Here is a 23174-nt window from a genome sequence, read left to right as displayed (position 1 = left end):
ACATGGCATGCGGGTGTCGGAGAAAAGGGATCGAAATTGGCCTAAACGGTCAATTCTGGATTTCGAGGAGGCAGAATCAAGCACAGCCATGAAGTATTTGAAATTAGCCCAATGTGCTGGCAAGTAAAGCATCGTTAACGCTTCCTTCACGGCTCCGGGGCACAATAATCGGAAGACCTTTAGGAATACGTACCAATCTTGGCATTAATCAAGTGAATCTGCAGCATATTCTCCTCGTCACGAGTCATAAAACGACTCAGACCATGGTAGATACGATTTCTGCCGATTTTGATTTCGTTGTCGAGGCCTAATGTGGCAGAAGCTTCCGGGGCGACCTACATGTTGCTTGAGTTAGTGTTGCACTCGCTCTGGAATTTCTAACTACTTAAGTAGGCCGATGGCAGTCCGATAGTGTCAACGTGGGTAGTAGCTTACCATGTTGTAAGTCGTTGGAGACGGTGGTGGTGTTTGATAATAGCTTATTATGTTGAACATATGGGAAATGAAGCTAAATCTTTCATCAACACGCTCTAGGTGTCTAGCTGCTTTGTTCACTACCGACGGGACCCACTCGCCAAAGACTCCGTGATAGCACTCTTCCATGACACTGAGGATGGCTGAGTCCAGACTGCTCAGGTGTGAAGCGCGATGCGGGGTTCCGAAGAAAATCTGGAAAACATAAATCAGTACAAGAGGCTTGGGTGATGGACAGCTGAAACGCACAACCGTGTGTGTTCTGTCAAGAATGTGCCGATACTTTGATTCTTGGGCAGCGATGGTGAGAGCCTTTGCAATCAGCTGACTCTGCAGTGTCCAGTCCTCGTAGACTCTATCAGAAAGGGCATACCAGCTTCACAACCGCGCCAGCTATATCGTTGGCCCACAAGGCGAACAGCGTGTCAGCGTCCTGGACATCGTCAGACTATTATCAGAAGTAACGACGCTAGTCAGTATTCGGGGATGACTTCGCACTACATCATTGAGGTCAATCAACAACTTCCTCGCTTTTTCTTCGTGGAAAGCTTCAGAAAAGTGTTTTCCAAGAAGAAGAGATTCGGAGCCAGCACCAAAACAGATTGTCCGATAGTCGTCACCTGGAGGCAGCCAGTTCATCTTCCATAAAGGACTATCATCGTGTTCCGGGCTAACAAATCCATAGACCCTGATAATGCTAGTGTATTTGAGTCAGTGCGAACGAGCAATAAAGTTTTCTGGATAATGAGCAAGGTCGTTTCTCACCAGGACTTAGGCGGCTTTTTCGGCGAAGCCTGCTCAGCAACCACACATGCGGGAGCGAGCACAGGAGGCGGCGTCACGATGTTCATAGTAGGCGTTACCATCAGGCATTCAGATCCAATTTCTCGTCGTTCGCCTCGTCTTGCTGAGGCCGTCGTGGTGATGTGGTGGATAATGTCTTCAGATGATAGACCGGTGGGTTGAACAAGTGATGGCTAGAGGGGCACAATTGAAAAAGAGAAGCGCAGCTTCTTCAGCGAGGTTCATGATAGCCTGACCCGGGAGTGGCATCAGTGAGTGAGCGATATGCGAGGAAGATAGAATTCGAGTTCATGCATGTGGGCGGGGGCACGGGCAACCACTGTGTGACCAAGCTAACTAGTTTCGATGCCTGGCGCCGGTGGAATATACACTTGTGTAACAGAGAGGAATGAACCCAGGAGCCTGCTGAAGTACCTGACTATTGATTCTTGGCGGCGAGATCATCTACACGAGCACACCTGCATGCAGGGATAGGTCAGCGGACTGGCGGCGGTGGCTTATCTGAGACGATGGTGATGCGGTTACAACAGCTCTCAACCGCTCACCGGCCGAAGTACTCACATGTCCTTGCATTTCAACACGGGAATCTTGCCTCAAAAACCTTGTTGGGTCATTTCGTGAGCCCAATGAAAGATTCGTCGACTTCTAACTCACCTGACAACTCCAAGCATCGCGAAACCCCAATTCTCCGTGCGCTATGGCGTCCAGTGTTCAGTACACAATCAACCTTGATGTCGGCGATGAGTTACCAGGATCTGATCAGAACTACCATGAGGGAGAGATGCTTTCTGAGGAAGATGCAAGTCTTCCTTACCAAGAAGATGAGGAACACAGCAACTGGGACCACGACACAGTAGATGAACGAGATCCAGAACGCGATATCGCGGGGGCTAGATTGACATTGGTGGACAGGATAAACAGTGACACTCAAACGAAATGGGAGAATGAAGCATCTTGGAACACACAACCGGGCTATGAGGAGTACCGCACCGACATCAAGGCTCTGCTTCGAATCGAGCGGGACTGCCTCGCGAGCACGTCGTCGGACACATCCCCTCCTAACTTTCTTCAGCATGTGCTCGAACAGGAAAATGCTCTATCATTCTACCCACATTCTGTGAGACTGCAGAAGATCAAATTTCTCCTTAAGCTCATCGTAGAGCTCGACCCATCTCAGCTGAGCCCCAAGTATGGTTTGCGCCCACTCCATGCCGCCGTTGACGTCGACATCAAAATTTTCAAACAAGGCAAATCGAGGGTGAAGCCTGATATAACTATCTACATGTGCCACCTGATGAAGGACCAAGCAGCCGACGAAATTTGCCGAATGAACAAACATAATCAGAACATCCTTCACCTTGCTATATTGCATGATCTCAGAGGTGTCGAGGATCTGATAAGAAAGGCCAATCCGAAAGCTTTCACAACACAAAAGCGCTCCGAAGCGGCCGACGATGGCAACACACCTCTTCATGACGCCCTCGAAGCTAGGTACTTCATCCGGCAAGTGGCTGCCTGCCCCATACCTGCGGAAACGAGTTCTGCTTCAACGGCCGGATCAGATCTCAGGAGGCCGAGCATCACGCAACGGCCTGTTACTACTGGCCAAGTCCCTAGCACCTCTACATTTCACCCAGTGCAGCCAAAATACGTCAGTAACCAAGTCAGGACACGATCCGTCGTGGCGCCCGCGTTACAGGGCAAACAGCCACAAAGGTTGCGTGCCACTGCCTGCAAGATCTGCGTGGACACCCGAACGCAAAATGATGCTGCAGTGAAGAAGAAGAAAGGCATCATTAAACTTCTTCTGGAACAGACAGGAGGAAAAAACGCCCTTACAATTCACAATTCGGCCGGACTGTCGCCGTATCTCTATCTTTACGCCTCTTACCGAAGTTGGGTCGAGCAACAACGTACAAAAAGCTCATCTGCGGGGGACTCTCCGAGTACTCCACCTCCGCAGATCAATGTCATGGCCGAGGAAGCGCCAGTGGAGAAACGGCCAGGAAAAGAAGGAAGCGAGCGCAAGAGCAAAAGTGCCAATGAAAAGAACGACGACTCGGAGGCAAAAAGAATTGAAGCAGAGGAAAAGGAGAAGAAGTTGAAAGCCCAACGGGTGGATTCTTCGAGCCGAAGACACGGTGAGGGTGTCGTGAAAAGTGTTGGCCAGGGCAATAAGAATGCTGGAGGCATCAGGGAGCCAGTGAGGAATAATTTCCAAGCTAGATCACATATCAGAGCGGAACTGAGAGAAGAGGACATCGGTTGCGAAGATATACTCAAACAACTGCGGGAATTCTCCTTCCAATTGGGTGGCTACAAGAAGGCGTGCGAGTGCTTATTTCGCAACCAAACCCTTAAGGGGCACTCCCCATTTGCCGGTGAGCTACCTAACCGTCTCTAAACATTTGATAAACTCTCAATTGGAACAACACAGGTTCATGTGACGCTTCAATCATCTCACAGTACTAACCCAAATCGTGCTTCTAGGCGAGCTACGGTGGTTCAGTCTTGAGGGAACTCAGCGTGTCACGTCAAGCACAACCAATGATTTCGATTTTTTGAATTTCGAGCCCATGATGTCTTCAGTCGTCCTCAGCATGGAGTACACACAGGAAATGTTGGAGACTCTGCCGAACATGGCACAAGACAAGATCACAATGTGGGCCCAAGACGAGGAAAACCTGAAGCAAGTGTTTGAGTGGTTAAAGGAGACAAAGGGAGTCAAAACTATCCTAAGTCTTGTAGTCAAAGATAATCCTCATCACTACTGCTCCGACAATACAGTTGAGGAATGCTTGAAGGGCCTCGAGGTCATATACTTGAACTGGAACCGACCAGATCTTTGCGCCAACAAGTACACGCTGCCGCCAACTCTGGTTGAGATTTCTCTGTATTGGACTGGATTGAACTCAGTACTATGGAGTTGGTCTGATACGGAAGGGCTTCGCACGTTAGCAAAGGTAAGAACCCCTCCCAACTCTGAGTTGGTATCATGCAAATTAATCCAGCCACCTTATAGCTGCAGCGGGTCTACCTCTCCGTCCAAAGAGTATGCGTTCCAGGCCTTCATACAACATAGATTTGCTAATCAAAATATAGGGCACTGACCTGGAGAATAAATCGAGGAAGGCAAAGGTGGATGCATTTCAGGACCGTGTGAACAAATGGGCGAAAAGGAAGCACTTCAAGTTCATCGAGGTCCGCTATGACGATATGGGATACAAGGGCAGTGGCAAAACCGGTGGATTGAATAGCTTGTCAACTCGGTTCGTACACCGTTGCTCAACCCAATCCACCCTCAAGCTCTTTTTATGCCGCTGCGGAGTAGTTGTCGTTATCCTACTAATTGCTTTTGCCCTGCTACAGAATTCATCCATGGCGAAGTGACGTGTCAGGATTTCGAGACAAGCTCTTAACCCTCTGTTACGATGAGAAATCTCGTTCCAATCGTCCAATTCACGTCAAAGTCGCACTTCTTGACGATGGAGTAGATCCCACGTATAAGAGAAATGGCGAGTATATGCATCATACCGGGTGGCCGCCTGTGGATTCAGGAGAGCCGGAAGAAGGGTCGGGGAGTTTCTATGTGTCCACCAACCAGCATGGCAGCAAGATGGCATGGTTGATACGTCAGGTCTGCCCATACGTCACCATCTATGTGGCCAAACTTGATGTCAACATTGGCGAAGGCCTAAGACAGCGGTCTTTCAGTCTGCGTCAGGCCACAAAGGTAAGTAGCTGACGCCTCGCCCCATGTACTCCTCTGTGGCTATCTAGGTGCCCTAAACCCAGAACCGGGCCATTTTCAAACCTGAAAAGCGCATATAGTAGTTCGCATACTAATCTGTTGAGTCGAGAAGGCCATCAATTGGGCCAAAGACCAGAAGGTAGACATAATTTCGATGAGCTGGAACGCACGCCGTGTCTCCCCAGCGACCGGGATCGCGAACGACTCTGATATTCACGATCTTGAGCAGGCTATTGCTGGTGCGCACGCCGCGAATATTCTCATGTTTGGGGCGGCGTGCGATGTGAAACAAAGTTCGTCATCAGACGAATGGATACCATGCGACAACTCAAAAGTGTTCAGTATCGGCGCCACCGACACGGAATTCGACGTGAAGAAATATGTGGACATGACCAAAACTGTCAATTTCCTCTTTCCCGGCGAGTATGTCCTTGGCCAGTCCGAGGAGGCTGAGGTGGGAAACTCAGGCGCGACGGCTCTGGCTACAGGGCTTGCTGCCTTGGTCCTCTTTTGCATGCTTTTTGAGCATGAACCTCTTCCGGCCAACAGGCACGCTTGGATGAACAACATCTTCTCCAAGGTGTTTGATGGTGAGACCAACAAAAAGGTGGTACATGTGAAGAAAGTGCTGCGCATGGACGATGAAGGGAGCCTACGGCTTCTTGTGCAGAAGTTTGTTTCCCAAAAGGATTGACTTTCAGAGAGGCGCATGGCTGGCAGAGTATGATGCTTTTCTGAGAATACGGCTGACCCCTATCCATTCTTTGAGTAGCTACATGTCATATTGAGATTTATAATCACAGTTCAAAGTTGAGGCTCTCCTCCTCCGCAAGCTCGGTTGCTAGTTGTGTATCATCTGCTTTAGAATCACCTATTTGTGCCACTCTCAACTGCTCATCGCCATCAACGACTAAGAACTGGGTTAAATCCACGTCGCCAAGTTTGCGTTGATCGCATGGACTATGCTGGTTGCTCAAGCCATCCTTCCTACCGTACAGCACTGCAGCGCCGTGGGTGACTCCCGGAAGCGGTCGAGTATCGAAGTAGACCGGGTCGTTCTTGGGAACTGAGCCTACAGCCTTGCGTAGCATCTCAGCTGCATCAGCCAGAACCGAGATGTGGACGCTTGTGTTGATGGTGGCGCTGAAAATTCCGCTGTCACCGGTGGTACGCTGCAGGAGTACGGCGGTGCGAACGATGTGTGGCACACCGCTCTCTTGTGGAACGTTCTCTTGCAGAGTCCAGTGCACCGAGTTGGGTTCTCCATACCTCTTCTTGACGAATGCCGGATAGCCGGCCATGAAACGGTAGTCGGTGCGCTCCGTCGTCTCGGTCTGCTTCCGGGAGGCCTCGGGCGTGACAGCCGCAAAGGGTTCGTAGCCGACTCGCATGGATGCTTTGACTGAATTCTCGCTCGTTACTTTCCGGCCAGTAGTGTATGACTTGATGGACACGTTGGGCGCGACGGCTCGCACCTGCGGCGTGCACTCGGACAGGTCATCTTCCGACGAGGTGCCGGGCTTCCGGCCGTCAGGGGCAAAAGTAACATCGATCTCGACCTCGCGAAATCGCTGGCCCGTCTTTCCTGGCACAAGTAGCCATTCAAACACGATCAGCGTCGCCGGTACACTGTTCCCTTCACCCAAGCTGCCGTGAACAACATGGAAAAGCCGGCCGCGGACAGCTGTCGCATTGGGCCGGTCATACCCGGTGAGATGAACACGATGCATCTCGCCCTTGGGGTGATTTTTGATTCTGAATCCTGCATCATCGGCGTCATCGGCGATGAGAGGCATGCAAATATCCCACTCTGCGAAGGGGTCTTTTCCGTCTAGGTTGGTCATTTTTGATGAATGGAATTGATCTATCACGATCAGATATTAGATCAGGGTTGTAGAGGTGGCGTAGAGAATAGGCTTCTGTGGTTTCCTGGAGCGGACCTAGGACCGTGACTACTATCTCTGCCAGAGCACGTAGTCAGGCTGGGATGTCAGCAAGCCTCCGGGCTTACTGGCCCGAACACACAGGTTGTGATCGGTCACATTGCTATATGCGGCACGACTTTGCCGCCACAGCTGAAAAACACGAAAAACAATGCTCACGCGCGTCAAGCCTCTTACCAATATTATCATTATCAGACAGCTTAGATTGGCTCACTACATACACCCTCTCAATTTAAAACAATGCTATTCTTGGCGCATGGTAAATCAGGCTTTGAGAGCATGCGTGAAAGTCTTGGTTTCCCAGCCTTGTGTCGGATAAGCACGAGAATAGTACACAATAAAGGCTCCGCCATTTTCTCACATGTAGGCATAGAATCGGGTTCTTGGCATCGGCGGGAGTAAGTGTGCCGTGCGAATAGGAAGACCTGCCACGGAACATGTCTCAGTTCTGTACCACCTTGTGAAGATACAGAAGTGAATACGAAAGAAGCCAGCCACGGCAGCAGTCGCCTCACTCACTTTCCGCCCATTCCGAACGTCCTAATGACCTACACCGCACTTTCATTTCGGAATCAATTAATTCGTTGCTCCCTTTCCTAATGGGATCAATATTTCATCAATACAAATTAAATTATTTTGATAGTTTTGTAAATCGGATATATCCCTGCTTTACTTTCGGGGGTTGACAATTTTGCAACTTAGGAAGCACAGAATCAGGCTTTCGCCAGTAACGCAGGTTTGACATTATGGTCGTCAACGTACTTGCATTAAATTGCTGCGAACTTATCTAAGGATGTGATTTGGAAGAGAGCTCATGCAAACTGAGAAACAGCCCAGCTGTAGGACAAGCAATTCGCTTGAGGGCATCTATAAGCCAACAGAGGAACAAACTCGTGATTAACATTATACTCCGTGAGAAAAAAAGTTACGAACAGAGAAAGAAAGGTCAAATTTGCACCCATGAAATTTGATTCTCATACCCTGAGCCTTAGAGACTGCAGAGCTGAGGACTCCTCCATCATGCCGCATAGCTCCGGAGACTCCATTTAGGACGGGGAGATGAGTTTTTCGTCCAGCATTACAACGGTTTCCTAGGCAATGAGGGTTCTCTTTCTAACTACCAGTCGCTTCCATATGATTTCGGATAAGACATTAGGGTAGCGGGCTTCTTGATGTGCAATCAATTTATACGTAGTATTCTTTACAGCACATCCTTAATACATCTAAGTCTTTCATGTAATTCTGTTTCTTGACAATATATCACAGCTTTGTTAAGTCATTCTCTTAATAGCTACTCCAGACCTGTAGTCCCGTCTTTTCAGAGCTTCACGCGAGGCCTTTAGTTGTCGGCATTGACCTGACGATGGCCGAGAGAATTGAGGGGCGCTGGAGAAGCTCTCATGAAATCATAGCCTCCCCATTGAATACGTTATGTATAGTCAGCCGGAACATAGTGATGTACTATAGGCAGGCTTTTGCGTTCAAAAATAATGGCCGACTTTCTTGAGATACTGCGCTGAATCTCCCGAGTTGATAGATAGAACCCCATATTCCAAACCTTTTGATGATGGCAACAATCATCAACTTGGCCTCGAGCACCAGTATTCTATCGAAGTCCATAATTAATACTGACTCTGAAAGCTTTTCTTTGTTCTCTTTCGCACCGAGTGTGAGCTCACACCTATTGTCTGGACATTCCCATCGTTGGCACTGCATCTTGAATAACATTGTGAACAGTCCAAGACTAATGTGCTGGGAACGGGGAATAATGCTACGGATCTCTTGCCAGCTCCCTACCACTCCTACGAGGCTATTGGAACGCGCGTAGTCACTGCCGCCAATCCGACGCACATGCCGTCTTTCGGAACGAGCGAATTACCTCCCAAGATCTCCACATTCGTTGGAGCCGGGGCCGATCTGCCCAGGGAAGGATTTAGCGTACTGATCTTCTTCACACTGAAGATCTCCACTTCTAATCATTGTAAAGGGTAGAAACTGTTCAATATATGAGGAACGTGTGCATCCGGTTGTAATCAGACAACCCCAAAAGCAATGGACATGATGTCAGAAGTTGCGAGGAAGGCACAGAAGGCTAGCACAGGCGAAGGTTTGGAGGCCGGATGAGAGGCGTGGCCAAACGCTGAAAGAGAAAGCAAACGCCACTATGTCCCAAGGGTGACGTGCTCGAGCGCGCGAAGCACTCCACGTCGTGATGAATCTGCAAATACAGATTGACGCCGGCAAGACCTGGCACCTTCGAAAGTCGAACACGGAGATGGTAAATTGGAGTCACTCGAAGACGAATGACATTACAAAGTAGCCAAACCGTCCAGCAGCTCCTGAGCCGGTCATTATGTTGCATTTTGACGGCGTGAATCGTGCAAGTGTTGGTGATGTCCGTAGTGTTGGTTGTTGTTCTACCCGACTATCAAGTCTACCGTGTATTACGCGAGCACGACAACTCGTAAAGCCGAGAGTTTTGCAGAATGGAACTTGAATTTGTTTTGTCAAAAGGCCAAAATTTCAGGTGAGGTCTCTTCAGGCTCATTTCCGAGCCAGTTAACCTCAAGATGAATCTAGTTGTAGCGGCCTAACGCGGCCTCCTTTGCACAATTACACCACACAGAAGTCTGCGAGCTGCAATTTGCCGTGGTATCGTGAGTTAGATGTACCATAGACTTCTCTGTAATACAGTTCACGCATCTTCATCTGCAGAAGATGACAGGGTCAGACAAGTTCCATGTAGCTTAGTAGTACCCGTTAATGATGCGACGACTGCCTTCTGCTAGGAGCCCAGTTCACTTGGGAGCAGTTTAAGAAATCATAGTCACGTACGAACGACGAGGCCTGTCTTACGTTACTTGCCTCAGGTTTGGATTCTTTATAAGGAGTTGAGAATCAGTGAGGCCTAGAGAAGAAGCCAGCCTTTCCATGTTTTCAGAGATTCCCATCTTTGCAAAGGGTTCCCTGGAGTTTCCGAACCATTCTCCCTCGTCTGCCGGCTGTATGCGTGGAAATGTCTCACGCAGCATCTAGCACAGTGTCCTTGCGAACTGAGACGCCTCGAGAGTTCTCGTCCAACCCTACCCGCTCTACCTACAGGTTTTTCAAGAGAGAAAACAGGCACTCCCATTTTTAGTAGCCAGATTAGGTTATGTGAGGCAACACAGAATATGCCGTTGTTGGCATCTCTGCCATACTTGCTCACGTCCATCGTCTTCTGTGGTATCGTGGTCTAAAGAAATTAGAGGGGAAAAGTACTTTGCAGACCAACTCATTTTCGAGCTAAGACAGCCTAAGATCAGGGGGCAGTTCGAGATCGAGTCCATACATTATAAAGACAGACTTGCAGACGCAGATGGCGCAGACCTCAGCGAGTAGATGTTCATATTCGTGGGAGGGAAATAAATATAAGTTAAGTCACCGAGTAATTGGAAGAGAAATAAAGAAGAATAAACTACTAGGCCCAGTCAGCTTTCACGAAATACCCAGGTAAAGCACTTGAGACGAACGCCGGCGAAGCAGCAGAAGGGCCCTAATCAGCCTGCAATGAATTAGTTCTTGCACATTGTTTACACATAGTGGCCCTGCTCTTACGAAAAAAGTATTCTAATAGAATTGCCACACTCAAGTATACTTCCACCGCGTGATTTATATATATAGAAGGTGAAAAAGCTGATTGAGACTGGCGGGGCCCTTAATGCTTATACCTCCCAACGCTGTATCCCATTAATTTCCCTCACCACTTTTGTTTATAAACTGCTGATCCGAGGCTGGCTCCCAATATTCACCTAAAAGCAGACCAACGAGACTTGTAGTGCGAGTACCGAGACCTGGGCAAGCAATGCAAGACAGACAGCGCAGAGCTAAGGGCGCGAGGACATTTGCTGGTGTCGGGTGTCTGTCACTGCAACTGTTTAGCCCAAATTGACTCAACAGAGAAGGCACCGTCAACAAAGCGTTGTTCTTAGGGCCCATAAGTCTACAGTAAGGACAGCGCGGCCACCACCGGACGTGAAGGTCCAGGCCAGCCATCTAAAGGCTACCTGAAGCAAGTACCTACCTAGGAAAGTAAGTACATAGATACTAAAGTAGGTGGGTGCATATATTTGAGCTCCTTCCCAGAACTTAGAACATAACACAAGACTCGTCACAACACTCACATCTCTTCATCTTCATTTTCATCTCCTCTGATAATTCATTCATCCCTTTCAGGCCTGCCCCAGAATCTTCCTCCTTTGGGCATCCGTAACAACTCTAGACCAATATGTGCTCCCATTCGCTCTTCCTCCTCATCATGCTCGTCCTGCTCGTCCTGCTCGTCCTGCACGGAAGGCACCTGCTCTGGTCGGAACTCAAAATGATGCGAAGGGACAGACCAAGAGCCACGCGACAGTTGCCATCAGCCCATTCCAGCGCAAGCACCAGTGCACCAACCCATTCACACTCCCAGGTTCATACCTCCCCGCCCTCGTACGATAGTCTCTTTGGAGAAACAGACCTCGAAACCGTTCGCGCCCAGAATCCTCCAAAAACACCCCTGAATGCACCCATACCAACCGACTCGCCCATCGAGGAAGCTTACTTTGTTGCCGCCACTGCGCTCATTGACCTGTTCAGAACCAGCCAGGACGAGATGTACCCTTTGATGACCGTTGCACGTGCTGCCTAAGCCGTCTCCGTTGCTGCCTCTACCTCACAGGCCTAGCCTGCCTTGCTTGCTGCTGTGAACGCAGTGGAGCTCCTCTCTATGCTTGATTACGAGCATGACTGCGGCAGAATGCGACTTGAAATCGAAACAGAACGAAAAGGGCTGGTCAATTTGATTGATGCTGCTGTTCGCCAGTCCTTGGCTCAGGCGCCGCCTCCCAAGTTTTTCAATCCGCACCATGAACTGCAATCTGCTGGACGGGAGGAGGGTTAAAAAAGGCTGGCTGGTGGTAGTTTATTACTATGATATTTATATTCCACTTATAATAATCACAAGATTACAAGTAAATAGGAAATCAGCTTACATACTTCCTTTAAGCTCTTTAATAGCTTCGAACTTTCGCTCTTACCACCATGCCAACCAAGACTCAGACATCTTCTCTTCCGGCATCACCTTATTCCATATCATAATAGTAGGCCAAGCAACGTCTGCCACAATCTGCCTAACTAGGATATTAGGTAAGAAAGCGACGATAACGCTCAAGTCGTCCATCTCTAAGAAACTGTGTAAGTTATCAAGGACACAGATGCCAGCGCCCTCAAAGATAGCTCAATCCACGTCCATGTAAATAGGGTTCTAAGTATAGCACCCAATATCCGCATCCGTAGTGTAATTCTTCTTTTAAAGGATTTTCTTAATTTTAAGCATTAATGCATGTTATATAACGCTATGCTCATTAGCTTCATAGCTTAATACAGTGCAGTAAGCAAATGCAATTACTTTGGTAGTCTTGTTAGGGATTATACTAGCCGACAACGTAGCTATTATCCTCTTATACTCCTCACTTCCTTCCCAAGCCTTAACGCCAGCGTTAAAGGGCTCCTTAGCGGCCTCAAACGATAAGCCTCTGGGCTCCTTAAGAAAATTGTTTGTAGTCTTATCACGCTTGCATGCATAATAGAGTACACCCAAGGGGCAGTAAGCGAGCTTGGGAGAGAAGCAACGGCAGTCCATAATGACAGCGAGTAAGTGCTGGTACGGTTAGTAATCGATAATAAAATCGTCCCTTTCCGGGAATTCGTGATCAGCGAGTTTTCGGTTGCCGAAGTTGTTTGATACTCACATAACCTCTTCTATGGATTCTTCCTCCTCATCCGGCCAAGCCGTGCCAATTTCATTCTCGACCTGCACCGTCTTCCCGTCGAGCCCCTGCAGGGAAAACATCTAAACAGGGGCCTCACTCTCAGACGTATCTTCCTGTTCGTGACGTTTCCTTACCCTGTCAAGTTAGCGAGCCAAATCAGCGATGGCGTCTTTCGTGAAGAATAGGACGCCACTCGCGTAGAGCTTGCAGACTCGTTCAGCAGCCTGCCTCATTTCGGGCTTAATTTTCTTAGACTTAGGGTTTGGCATGTTATGATCATGATCTTGTGTCGTCTCGAATTCCGGGGTTGAATCCATGCTCCCAATTCTGCTTTGCTTTGCTTAGCAGATGAGATGAATATATAGCCTATTTGTATTCTTTGAATTCCTCTACTAATGAGATGAATATATAGAAATACAAATTAGAACGAGACTCCTGGGGAGAGAAGGGCTATGGCCGTGCTGATGGCCTGTCTGAAGAGTGAGCGTTGACCTGGCTGCCTCGGAATGCTGCGCCGTCTGTTTTTTAGGCCGCCTTCACGTGCTTACCTGCCACTCCACTACTGTTGGGTTGCATTCCGGGTCCGCCCTGGCTGCACCTGCGTTCCTACCAACGAGTCAATTAATGTTGTTTGCACTATGGCAGTCAGGAGGGCAAAGAATTCGGACGCCTTTGACGAAGCAACAAACCACTCTTCAATTGTCCGGAGGTCACATACATTGTATGCATTTCCTCGGCTACAAATAATTTTCGTGGCTGGTTGTGAGGAAGCCGCCCGTCAGTGCCTGCGAGGGAGAGATGACGGACGTGGATTCAACGCAATACCTAGGCAAGCATCCATCATCGTTACATGTAAGCATCTGGTGATGGTAATCAAAGGACAAATTCCGCTTCGCCTGAAACGCTGGGATTGTTTTAGATCTTGGATATTCGCACCGGCAAAACGGAGGGTAGACCCGTACAACATAAGCGAGGTAGAAAGAACTTCACCTAACCACAACCAACACCCACACCAATTCCCATAATACCCACTCCCATCATACCTACTCCCATAACACTGACTCTCACAATATCCAAGTACACTCACCATCACTCAAACAACACTCACACCCATACCCAACACCCACTACTACCTATGCCTACTACTACCGATGCCCACTACCTATACCCACTACCTACTACTAATAATACTATATAATACTCTCTAGTTGGTTAGAGCCATAACATGACGGGTCTACTGGTGTACCCTCCGGTTTTATTGATGTGAACATCTGATTTCTTGCTTTAATGCTGCCGGACCTCCAGGTATTTCTGTATCAATTGGTCCGGGATGTACCACGATTGCAACGGTAGCATGCGTCTGGGAGGTAGTACAAAAGAATTCATGAGTTTGCTCGCAATTTTATACCGTCTTCCTTGCAGAGACTTGAGAAAGGTCTAATTAGGCAAATTCATTTAGACCAGCAACATACGCACTACAAATTGTGAGAAAAGTTCAGCAGAAGCGGCACCAAACGGTGCTTATATAAAGGAAAGGTCTCGACGGCGAGAATGCTTCTCTATCATCTTGCGTTGGTTGAGCCATACGAAAACAAACTCTTATAGCCTGTAAGGGATTCTGTCAACTCGTAGGCTTATCCACAAGAGCCTCGGGCGTAGAAGAGTAAAATTGTTTTGGAAACTTCTCAGCACCTACTTCGTGCGCAAACACTTGGCCGGAACGTGTTTGATCTGCTCAAATCGCGTTCGCGTGCCCATAGCTCTAGCTCATCACAGAGGGTTGTAGAGGAATTTGTTTGAGTTCTAGAATCAGTCACGTGAATGACCTACCCAACCAGACGTATGGCGAGTGTCGTCGCTCGACCTCCAGATGCAAGACAAATTCTGAAGACACCAAGCCCTTCACCCCTGTAACGCCTTTCGTCGTTCCCCGCACGCCCTTTCGGCCGCTGACGTTGCTGTACCACCAGTGCTACCTTGGGACATGAGAAGGAAGAAGAAGCAATATGTCTAATCTGTACCATGGCATCGCTATTGCGGGTTAGCGCTTAGTGTTATCACTATTTGAGCCCGTGGTGGACCTCTAATGCGGGCAGAATCAACCGTTCTTTTTCATCCTTTCACCTGGGTTATTTATCTGACACCTGCATCCACATTCCACTGTTCCTTTAGTTTGGAACCATGCTCCAATACTGAACCAAATATGCAGACCAAACGTCACCTCATTTTCGCACTTGTAAATGCCAGACTAGTGCAAGCACTGTCTCTGAATATCACGGCGATCAGGGCCGCCAACATTGCCTCAACCCTAGAGTGCTAGCAGATAGACACCCTATTCAAGTCGGCAGCGATACCGGGCATCACCGAGAGCGCAACAGCAGTGATAGGAAGTACAGCTAACATTTTATATACCATACTGCCCACTGCATTCAACGGCAGCCTGCACAATGCCCCTCTCAACCAGTAAAACCATTTTGCTCCAGGCCTCACACCAAGCTTCATTGCCAGCCGTGTAAGAAGGACTTTGGACTGCACTGACTCTCACCAGATGGGTAGCGTTCATCTCAAGTCTAGCCTACATCACACTGCCAATAGACAACACTGCAAGTACATATATTGCCAGTAGCAAGTTCAGGCTAATATTCGCCGCCAATACCGCTGCAGTAAGCGCCCAAGGCTATAAAACGCAGTTCCCAGTATTACTAAGACAGTCGCCCTTGCTATCCTAATAAGCAATAGCTTAATACCAGGGTATACTATTCTACACAATAGGGCTTATACTACAGACAATATCAAAGGGCTTTAAGGGTTAGTGTTTAAGTTGTTTTAGTAGTTTATGAAATCTAACTCCCAACCTGGGAGTTCCCTCAATAGATTCAGCTTTCTCCATACTGAGCTTGATTTCATTAGTAAGCATTTATAGTCTAGTTCACACTCTAATTAAGGAATACACTTACTTCCTTCTATACCCTAGTAAATTCCTTCTATATTATCTGCTAAGTACTGCTATATATAATAGCACTATAAGGCTATTAGCATATTTAAGGTCTTTTAAAGTAGTAATGCTATAACAATTAACTAATAAGTATCCTCCTCTTTATCCTTAACAGCAACTACCTTACCCTTACTATTTGTCCACTTATAGCTAACTTTTTTATAATTAATCTTAAACACTAACTTACATCCTTAATAAAGGTGGAAAGGTTATAATCCTTCTTACTATTCTTATTCAATAAGTTAATATATAAAACCCTTTATTATTTTCAGCTAAGAAAGCGCAACTTCTTAAGGCTTAAGGTACCTACTTTATAGATTATACTAAAGACTAACTCAATATAGCAATTTAGCAACTCTAATAGCTAGGAATTAAGCCCTCCTAAGACCTTATAGCTGTACTTAAGGTTATAAACGTGCTACTTACAGGGCTTAATAGCAGGCCCTCTTCTACCCAAGATTGTCTTAACGCTATACTAAATGCGCTAAAACTCCACATTCTAAATCGCATGCATCAATATTACAATACTACAGTTAAGCTAGTAAAGTGGCATAAAGTCAGCAAATTCAGCATAAATAAACTATCCTGTAAGGATGAAAATTATAGGCTAGCAGACATCAATAATTTCATTATATAAAGGTAGTATGTCCACACTGGGGGCCACAGTGGCTAGAGCAGCCATTTTAGAGATTTTATTTATAGCGATTAGGTGGTTGGATGTCAATTTGCACGTTGAAGCATCAAAGAAAGTGGGCTTAGGGCAGGAAAGAGGTGAGAATGATGAGTATGATAAGGGTCCTCATCCATGTCATGCGGTTTTGTAAATGAGCCCTAGGGTTGCGTCGCAGGTTTGGATGGAGAGCTAAATGCAGGTGATCAGCAACATGCTTGGCGCTACACCGCATTGAGATGGTGGATGGCAGATCAGCTGAAGTACAAGCTACCTCGCGAAGCAAAGTTAAGGCGTATGCTAACACGGTTATACGCAGTCCCACTCGTACATCACATGCGCGTGGCTGCCTAAAATTGTGTGAGAGTATTGAGTGATCATCACATGTATCCACCATGTGCCGAAATACTTACTCTGTGGAAGAAGGAAGGAGGACCTGAGATAGGAATCGTGATCGACAATGCGTGCATACTATTCTCAAGGAATGGCTGGGCTGCTTGTGACTGACCCGGCCTAGGGCACCTGGGTATGCACCCATTTAGGATGTTGGATTGAGCTTGATAAGACGCTGCCATCAACGGAATGTGGGCGACATCAACACAGACTGAGGATGCTCAATTCTTCTCCATTGAGTCGTTCATAATTTGAGATTTTGTGGGCAAGTTCAGTATTTGACGCTCAATATCTTTAATATTGTTGTTGATACCTAGCTAGAGGCTCAACGTTATTTTTCTACCTGAACCCGACTAATACTATAGAGCCTCACGATTCTTGTACCATATCTTTATGTTCCTTGCATTCGAGAGTTATAAGTATTTCTGCTCCGTAGAATCTGGATTGGACGCTCATGACCGTCGCTGCGATCCGGTTCGTACAGAGACCTATGAGAGTAATGTGGTCCTTGTGTTCGAGATACTCTCACTTCTCATCCGGCCTCTTGTATTCTCCAGCTAGGTGTTCGCTGAAAAGCCAGGCTGACCAATACCAGATCGTCGGCGGAGCCTTACTTTCCTGACGGCCCGTCATCTCTGTGCGTACCTGGGCGATAATTGCCCAGTGAGTAGTTTTCTCCATATTTCTCGCTCTTGGTTGGGTCGTGGTATGCAACATCAAATTTGCTTCTGTCGCTATTGTTGTATATTCCCCTTACAGCGCCTTCGGAGTTGCGCACATTGGGATTATAGTTAGGTTTATCGGTCACGATTGGGTAGCCCTTCTACGGGCTCTTCGCTTGCAGAGGCAGTTTCTCTCTGTTCGCGATCGTTTCCGGGTAGTCGCTAAGCTTCCCCCTCTTCCCGCCTCCCACGGGTGCAACCTTGGGCCTCTTATTAGGGGCTTCGGCGACCTGGCGCCTCGCAGACGCGGTATTTACCACCCTACCCGGGTGGCTCGGATCCAAGTTGGAATTGGAGTACTGGAAGCCGTGTTAGACAGATCGACGTGAAGTGGGATCTCCAGAGCTTACATAGGAGTCCTTAGACTCTTTGGAATCTCCAGACTGGTTAGAGGCCTTGGACTTCCCGGACGTGTTAGAAATTTGAGACTTCTTAGAGCTATTAGAAGCTGCAGACTTCTTGGAGCTGCTAGAGCTTCCGGACTTGGTGGAATCGCGGGATGGAGGGCGGTTAGGGTCAGACATGTTTTCACAATTTCAGGGAAGTTTGCCGACTTTTCGAGATATTAAACAAAGATTGTGAGGTAGTTGTTGAATGTTTGCAGGTTATTGGTTGACGTCTTGGATATAATTGAGACCAGAACTTATGAGCATTACTTTCTGTTCAGTTGTTTTATATATTATCTACCTTTACTATATGGAATAACGACGGTTGGTATGAAGCTGTTGGGCCAGTGTGGCCCGATCGAAGAGAACCAGTATTACGGCCATCAAGGCCACTGTGGAGTGGCTGGACATGTGAAACTACTAAGACAGAGTAACTAATCAACTAAAGTCTGCGCCGCAGCCTTGAGCTATAATTGACCGAGGGTGGTGTTCAAGGACCATTTCCGTTGTTGGCGGCCACAGTGAATCCGTGGTCGGACGGTCAGAGGCCATCAGGACCTTATATGGCGGTCACGCCACTCGTGAAACAAATCTGGGAGCTCTGAATCAGTCCCTGTTGGTTTGGGGTGATGGCAGAACGTTGGTAGGCGGCGCTGGAGGTTGGTAAGGCTGTATTGTTGGACGCTTAGAGGACTGGCTAGGGATTCTAGTGCCAACGACTGTTTGGGTTTGGACCAACACATCAACTCTGCCCAATCAGATTTATGACTGGTGCGAAGGATTGGGTTACCAGTGTAGGTATTAGCTGGGAACCTTGGTTGGGTCGGCTTCTAACCCTGCCCTAATGGGCTCCATGTCAGACCGGCCAGATTGGTGAGAAAACTGGGCACTAATAAATTTAGAACACTGTATGACCCCCGCACCAACAGGTCGCCGCACTTGGGATAAATATCTCTCGAACGATACCTGTATGCCCTTTGACTCGACAGTTCTTTAGCTCGCTGTTACCTTTGAACCCCCCTTTTTCACTCACCATGGCACACCCTATCCGAAAATTGACTCAGACCGGCTATCCTTACGATCAACCAGACCTAGAGACAGTTAGAGAGAACCTTCCAATCTTTATTACCGACGAGCCCGAACAAATTGTTGACGCCTTCGAAACCGGCCTGGAATCTCTATCTCAGCCATCCTCGACAGCGATAGTGCAGGAGACGGCACAAACACTGGTTGCCGAAATTAAAAGAATCTTGTCCCCTGCGGCGGACGAGAATGAGCGAACATTTTTCCTGGAGAGGTTATCCTCGCTCTTGATGCGCATCGCGCGGTCAGTTCCAAGTCGACATATTGGCCAGGAACTGCTTGTCGAGACTGTCAAGTTGATTAAATCCTCCCCGGAGGAGACATGGCGTGATGGATGGCTAAGCGCACTGGGGATGAAAATGCGGGACCATTGGAGTGGTAAGTTATCAGTACAACCAGGGTCTTGATCATTCCTGAACCACAGGTCTTTCGTTAACACACACGTAATTACAGGGTTCAAGTTGGAAGACGGGCAAGACGAAGATGACGTCCAGACCCCCGATGAGTGGCTCAACCTTAATTCCTACAGTGCTCGTTTGTTAGGATCTGGGGTAACACGATGGTACAACTTTGCTATATGGGAGCTGAGAGAAGGCCTGGAAACGAAGCTGGGGCCCGACTCACACGAAAACGACTGCAAGATCGCCGTGGCTAGCGAGTGGATCATTCAAGCCGGGCCGAAGCTTCTTCGAGAGACCCTACTAAATGAAGATATTAGTGAGGCAGAGAAGACGGCTCTCGTTGGACATGAGTTGTGGACTGGTATGCCAGGGCTGAGCACTGAGAGATGGGGATTTTGGAAGCGTCGTCTTGCTGAACTCAAGCCGAGTGTCAAAACCCAGCCTGCATTAGATTATTTGGAGCACGCACAGCGGGTGATGACGGCTGTTGAGAAAGACTTGGCTTCATCGATATCATGAGGTATGGGGAGAAACGGCTGGCTTGAAGGGGGCCTTATACACAGCTTCAGCTACTGAGAACTGAATACTGTATAACAAGCACAAAGTAGTCACTTTCGTGAGTCACCAGCACTGCTTTGCTATTGTATCCAGAGATACTTGCGCATTGTGAAGAGGATATCTTTTTCTTACACCCAGGCACACGGGTCAAAAGGATGAAAACAAGGAATACACATCACCTGGCATCATTTTCGCTCAGTATTTCACTCCATTCCAAATGTAGCTATCACCAAAATGCACTGTATTAATGCCGCCTTTGTGTGTGTGCTCCGTCAAGACACTACTCATTATTGCATCTTCGGCGCTGTGGTTCTCCAAGCTCCACGTACGAGAGGTTCTGCTTTAAATGAGAGCTAGAGGAGTAAATCCGTGAGGGCAATGAAAGTAGTGTAACAGTACACGATCATACCTGTTAACTATAAAACTGGCATTCGCTAATGGTTTTTCTTTTCTGTTTGAGCCTAAATCGTCTATGAACATTTATGCTGTCTGCACCCTGTGAAAACATATCGTGCCCAGGCGAACTTATCCCCTTAAGCAAAGCATATCTGCTTCATACGCTAAGTGTCGCTCGTCATTATCGAAGTGGCGTGTGCCGTCTTCCCAGTACTCATAGCAGTTTTGAATGCCTGTTGGCCTATTTCATCGTGAACAAAGTCAACCCACATCACCGATTTCAGAACTTGTCGCATCTCCGGCCATGTGCTCATCCGAGTAGCCGAGATGGCATTCTGAAGCCAAGTGTGGCTCCAATCGCCAGCATTTTGAAACCCTTTGGTTATCATGTAGAAGACCATGTTAAGCCACAGTATAAGACACGGCGGGAGTTTCTTGACACTCGCAGAATGATATATCTCAAGCATCAATAAAGTTGTTTATAAAGTAAAAGTAATTATTAAATATTAATTTAAAAAGCATTTTTAGTGATAAAAGCATTATAGCAACTTTTATTTAAATTCAGCAACTTTACTTATTTTAAAAACCTTTACATAAATTTGGAAAATTTAAATATTTAAATTATTTAAGTATTTAGTTTAAACATATAAGTAATTACTTTAATTATTAAAGTTTTAAATTTAAATTGTATAAATATTAGTTTTTAAAAGGGTTTTTAATATTTATAAGCATTTATAATTACTTAATAAAAACTATTAGTATATAAATATTAGTATTAGTATTTATAGCTACTTAATTAGTTTATTAGGGCTTATAGTTATAAGTAGGCTTTAAAAAAATACAGCTTTTAGCTGCTTTTTAAAACCTAGTAAGCAACCAATACCTAAATAAATACTAACATCCCAAACCACGCATCGTATTCAAATATATAACCCAGCCAACAGTTCTAGAATATGCTGGAATTGGAAGGCGGAGTGGAATTGTAAAAAGAGAAGAATAAATTTTATAGATTTCAAGGCCACAGCTTTGAAGTATGAGCAAGGAGTCTTGTGGAAACGCAAAATATGACGAAGAGGTAGAATTGTAGCCACGCACGCATGGTTACGCACACTAAAGGCATCACAGATTCTAGGACTGACCAGGAAAGTTTTTATGTTGGATTTCCAATTTCGAAGGCTCTATGGAGCAATTAGAACAGGGTGTTTGGAGACTACGAATTGATGGAGCGACGCATTATCAAGTGACGGGTCATTCCATGAGATCGGGTACTAAGACACCCAGATACGTGTGGAATTCTTTAGGCCACACACACACCACACACTTACACCACACACACACACACCACATACACACACCACATACACACCACACTGACTTTTCTTTTGAAAAAAGAAAAGAAAAAGAAAGAGACTACCACCACCACCACCAACAATAACAACAACAATATGGCGGTGGCTGCGGCCACTATGATGACGACCAGGCTGGCGGCGGCGGCGACGACGACGGAGACAGTGACGGTGACGGTGGTGGTTGAAAGGCGGAGACGGCGGAGGGTGCTGGGGCACCACCATTATAATGGGGATGGTGGTGATGGCCCTTCTCTTGCTGGGGTGGCTCCGCCTCCAGGCTGCTTGCTGTAGTAGTAAATAGGAGGAGGAGCAGCAGGAGGAGCAGCAGCAGGAGGAGCAGGAGGAGGAGGAGGGGGAGGAGCAACAGCAGCCCAATGGGCTGGTTTTGAAGACTTTGGCGATGGTAGCGGTGGCGGCGAGGTGTGTGGGTTGGGATTGGTGAATAAACAGTATTCCTGGATATACTGGTATATGTATGATTATAAATTGAGAATAAGACAACTGTTGAGAGCCACCGATAGGCGACTTGGATTAGACTGATATGGTGCACGTCCCGACAGCCCCTATACTAACTGACACAGACACGAAAATGATTTACGCGTTGGACGACTTTCCACTTATAACGTGGGTCTACCCGATTCTGCCACCCCTCCGATTCCGCTATACTTAATGCCCACTGCTTGCGACTATTCCCACCCTCTTTAATTGCTTACTACGATATAAGAACCCTTGTTTATTAGTGTTTCTGATTCTTCTAATTTGTTACTTTTTTTTAATACTGCTTTAGCTTTAATTTAAACCCTTTTAATTGCTTTAATATCTGTAAAAATCTTATTAAGGTTAAATTAAACCTTTTTCCTTATAACTTTTCTAATAGTTTTAAATTAGCTTATTAATTTCTCTATTTTTTATAAAAATATTACTAATTATATATCTTTCTTATTCTACACTTTAAGAATTTTTTTAAATAAGTAGCGTTATATAGGGCTTAAATATTTTTTATAAGCATAACGGGCTACTAATATCCTTATCTCCTGCAATTTTTTAAAGGTTGTAAATTTAAGCTATAATAGCTAAAAAATAAATATAGGTATATAAAATTAACTACTAAGGCTTATTATAGTATTAAATTTCAATAATTTGCCCTAATTTTAATAGTTTTTAAAAATAAAGTAACTTTTAAATACTTTTAACTATAATACTTTTTATAAACCTGCTATTTTTTACTTAAACTATATATTTACTATAATAAAAGCTTTATTTTAAGCTTTATAATAGTAAAAAAAAAACCTTTTTTTTACTATTATTATAAATATATTAAATTACTTTAAAAAGTAAAGGTTTTAGTAAAAAGCTTACTTAAGTAGCTTAAAAACCCTTATATTTGTCACGAACGTGACAGGAATAGAACCAGGGGAGCACTGTTGGTCCCCTGAAGGCGCAGATAAACCCCA

The 23174-nt window shown here is 46.5% G+C and overlaps 7 protein-coding genes across 7 annotated transcripts; 4 read left to right on the top strand and 3 right to left on the bottom strand.

The window, feature by feature from the left end:
* Window positions 1-1975: 1975 nt before the first annotated feature.
* Window positions 1976-5723, top strand: J7T55_004974 (uncharacterized protein; the record flags this gene model as incomplete). Its single annotated transcript, XM_053144328.1, has 5 exons — window positions 1976-3659; window positions 3769-4241; window positions 4381-4547; window positions 4648-5011; window positions 5142-5723. The coding sequence occupies 5 exons, from the start codon at window positions 1976-1978 to the stop codon at window positions 5721-5723; spliced, it is 3270 nt and encodes a 1089-aa protein (XP_052992700.1).
* Window positions 5724-5826: 103 nt separating this feature from the next.
* Window positions 5827-6873, bottom strand: J7T55_004973 (uncharacterized protein; the record flags this gene model as incomplete). Its single annotated transcript, XM_053144327.1, has 1 exon — window positions 5827-6873. One exon carries the CDS (start codon window positions 6871-6873, stop codon window positions 5827-5829), a length of 1047 nt encoding a protein of 348 aa, XP_052992699.1.
* Window positions 6874-11239: 4366 nt separating this feature from the next.
* Window positions 11240-11896, top strand: J7T55_004972 (uncharacterized protein; the record flags this gene model as incomplete). Its single annotated transcript, XM_053144325.1, has 2 exons — window positions 11240-11633; window positions 11709-11896. 2 exons carry the CDS (start codon window positions 11240-11242, stop codon window positions 11894-11896), a joined length of 582 nt encoding a protein of 193 aa, XP_052992698.1.
* Window positions 11897-17648: 5752 nt separating this feature from the next.
* J7T55_004971 (uncharacterized protein) lies at window positions 17649-18071 on the bottom strand (the record flags this gene model as incomplete). The annotated part of the gene is made up of 2 exons (XM_053144324.1): window positions 17649-17846; window positions 17898-18071. The coding sequence occupies 2 exons, from the start codon at window positions 18069-18071 to the stop codon at window positions 17649-17651; spliced, it is 372 nt and encodes a 123-aa protein (XP_052992697.1).
* Window positions 18072-18967: 896 nt separating this feature from the next.
* On the top strand, window positions 18968-19936 carry J7T55_004970 (uncharacterized protein; the record flags this gene model as incomplete). Its single annotated transcript, XM_053144323.1, has 2 exons — window positions 18968-19394; window positions 19470-19936. The coding sequence occupies 2 exons, from the start codon at window positions 18968-18970 to the stop codon at window positions 19934-19936; spliced, it is 894 nt and encodes a 297-aa protein (XP_052992696.1).
* Window positions 19937-20535: 599 nt separating this feature from the next.
* Window positions 20536-20772, bottom strand: J7T55_004969 (uncharacterized protein; the record flags this gene model as incomplete). The annotated part of the gene is made up of 1 exon (XM_053144322.1): window positions 20536-20772. The coding sequence occupies one exon, from the start codon at window positions 20770-20772 to the stop codon at window positions 20536-20538; it is 237 nt and encodes a 78-aa protein (XP_052992695.1).
* A 1044-nt stretch (window positions 20773-21816) lies between these two features.
* J7T55_004968 (uncharacterized protein) lies at window positions 21817-22162 on the top strand (the record flags this gene model as incomplete). The annotated part of the gene is made up of 2 exons (XM_053144321.1): window positions 21817-21924; window positions 22022-22162. The coding sequence occupies 2 exons, from the start codon at window positions 21817-21819 to the stop codon at window positions 22160-22162; spliced, it is 249 nt and encodes an 82-aa protein (XP_052992694.1).
* Window positions 22163-23174: the final 1012 nt, after the last annotated feature.

This window comes from Diaporthe amygdali (genome assembly GCF_026229845.1).
Source record: "Diaporthe amygdali strain CAA958 chromosome Unknown NODE_17_length_903054_cov_64_435670, whole genome shotgun sequence".
NCBI classification, from domain to species: Eukaryota; Fungi; Ascomycota; class Sordariomycetes; order Diaporthales; family Diaporthaceae; genus Diaporthe; species Diaporthe amygdali.
Note: the sequence above shows the minus strand (reverse complement) of the source record. Positions and strands in the feature narration are given on the sequence as shown.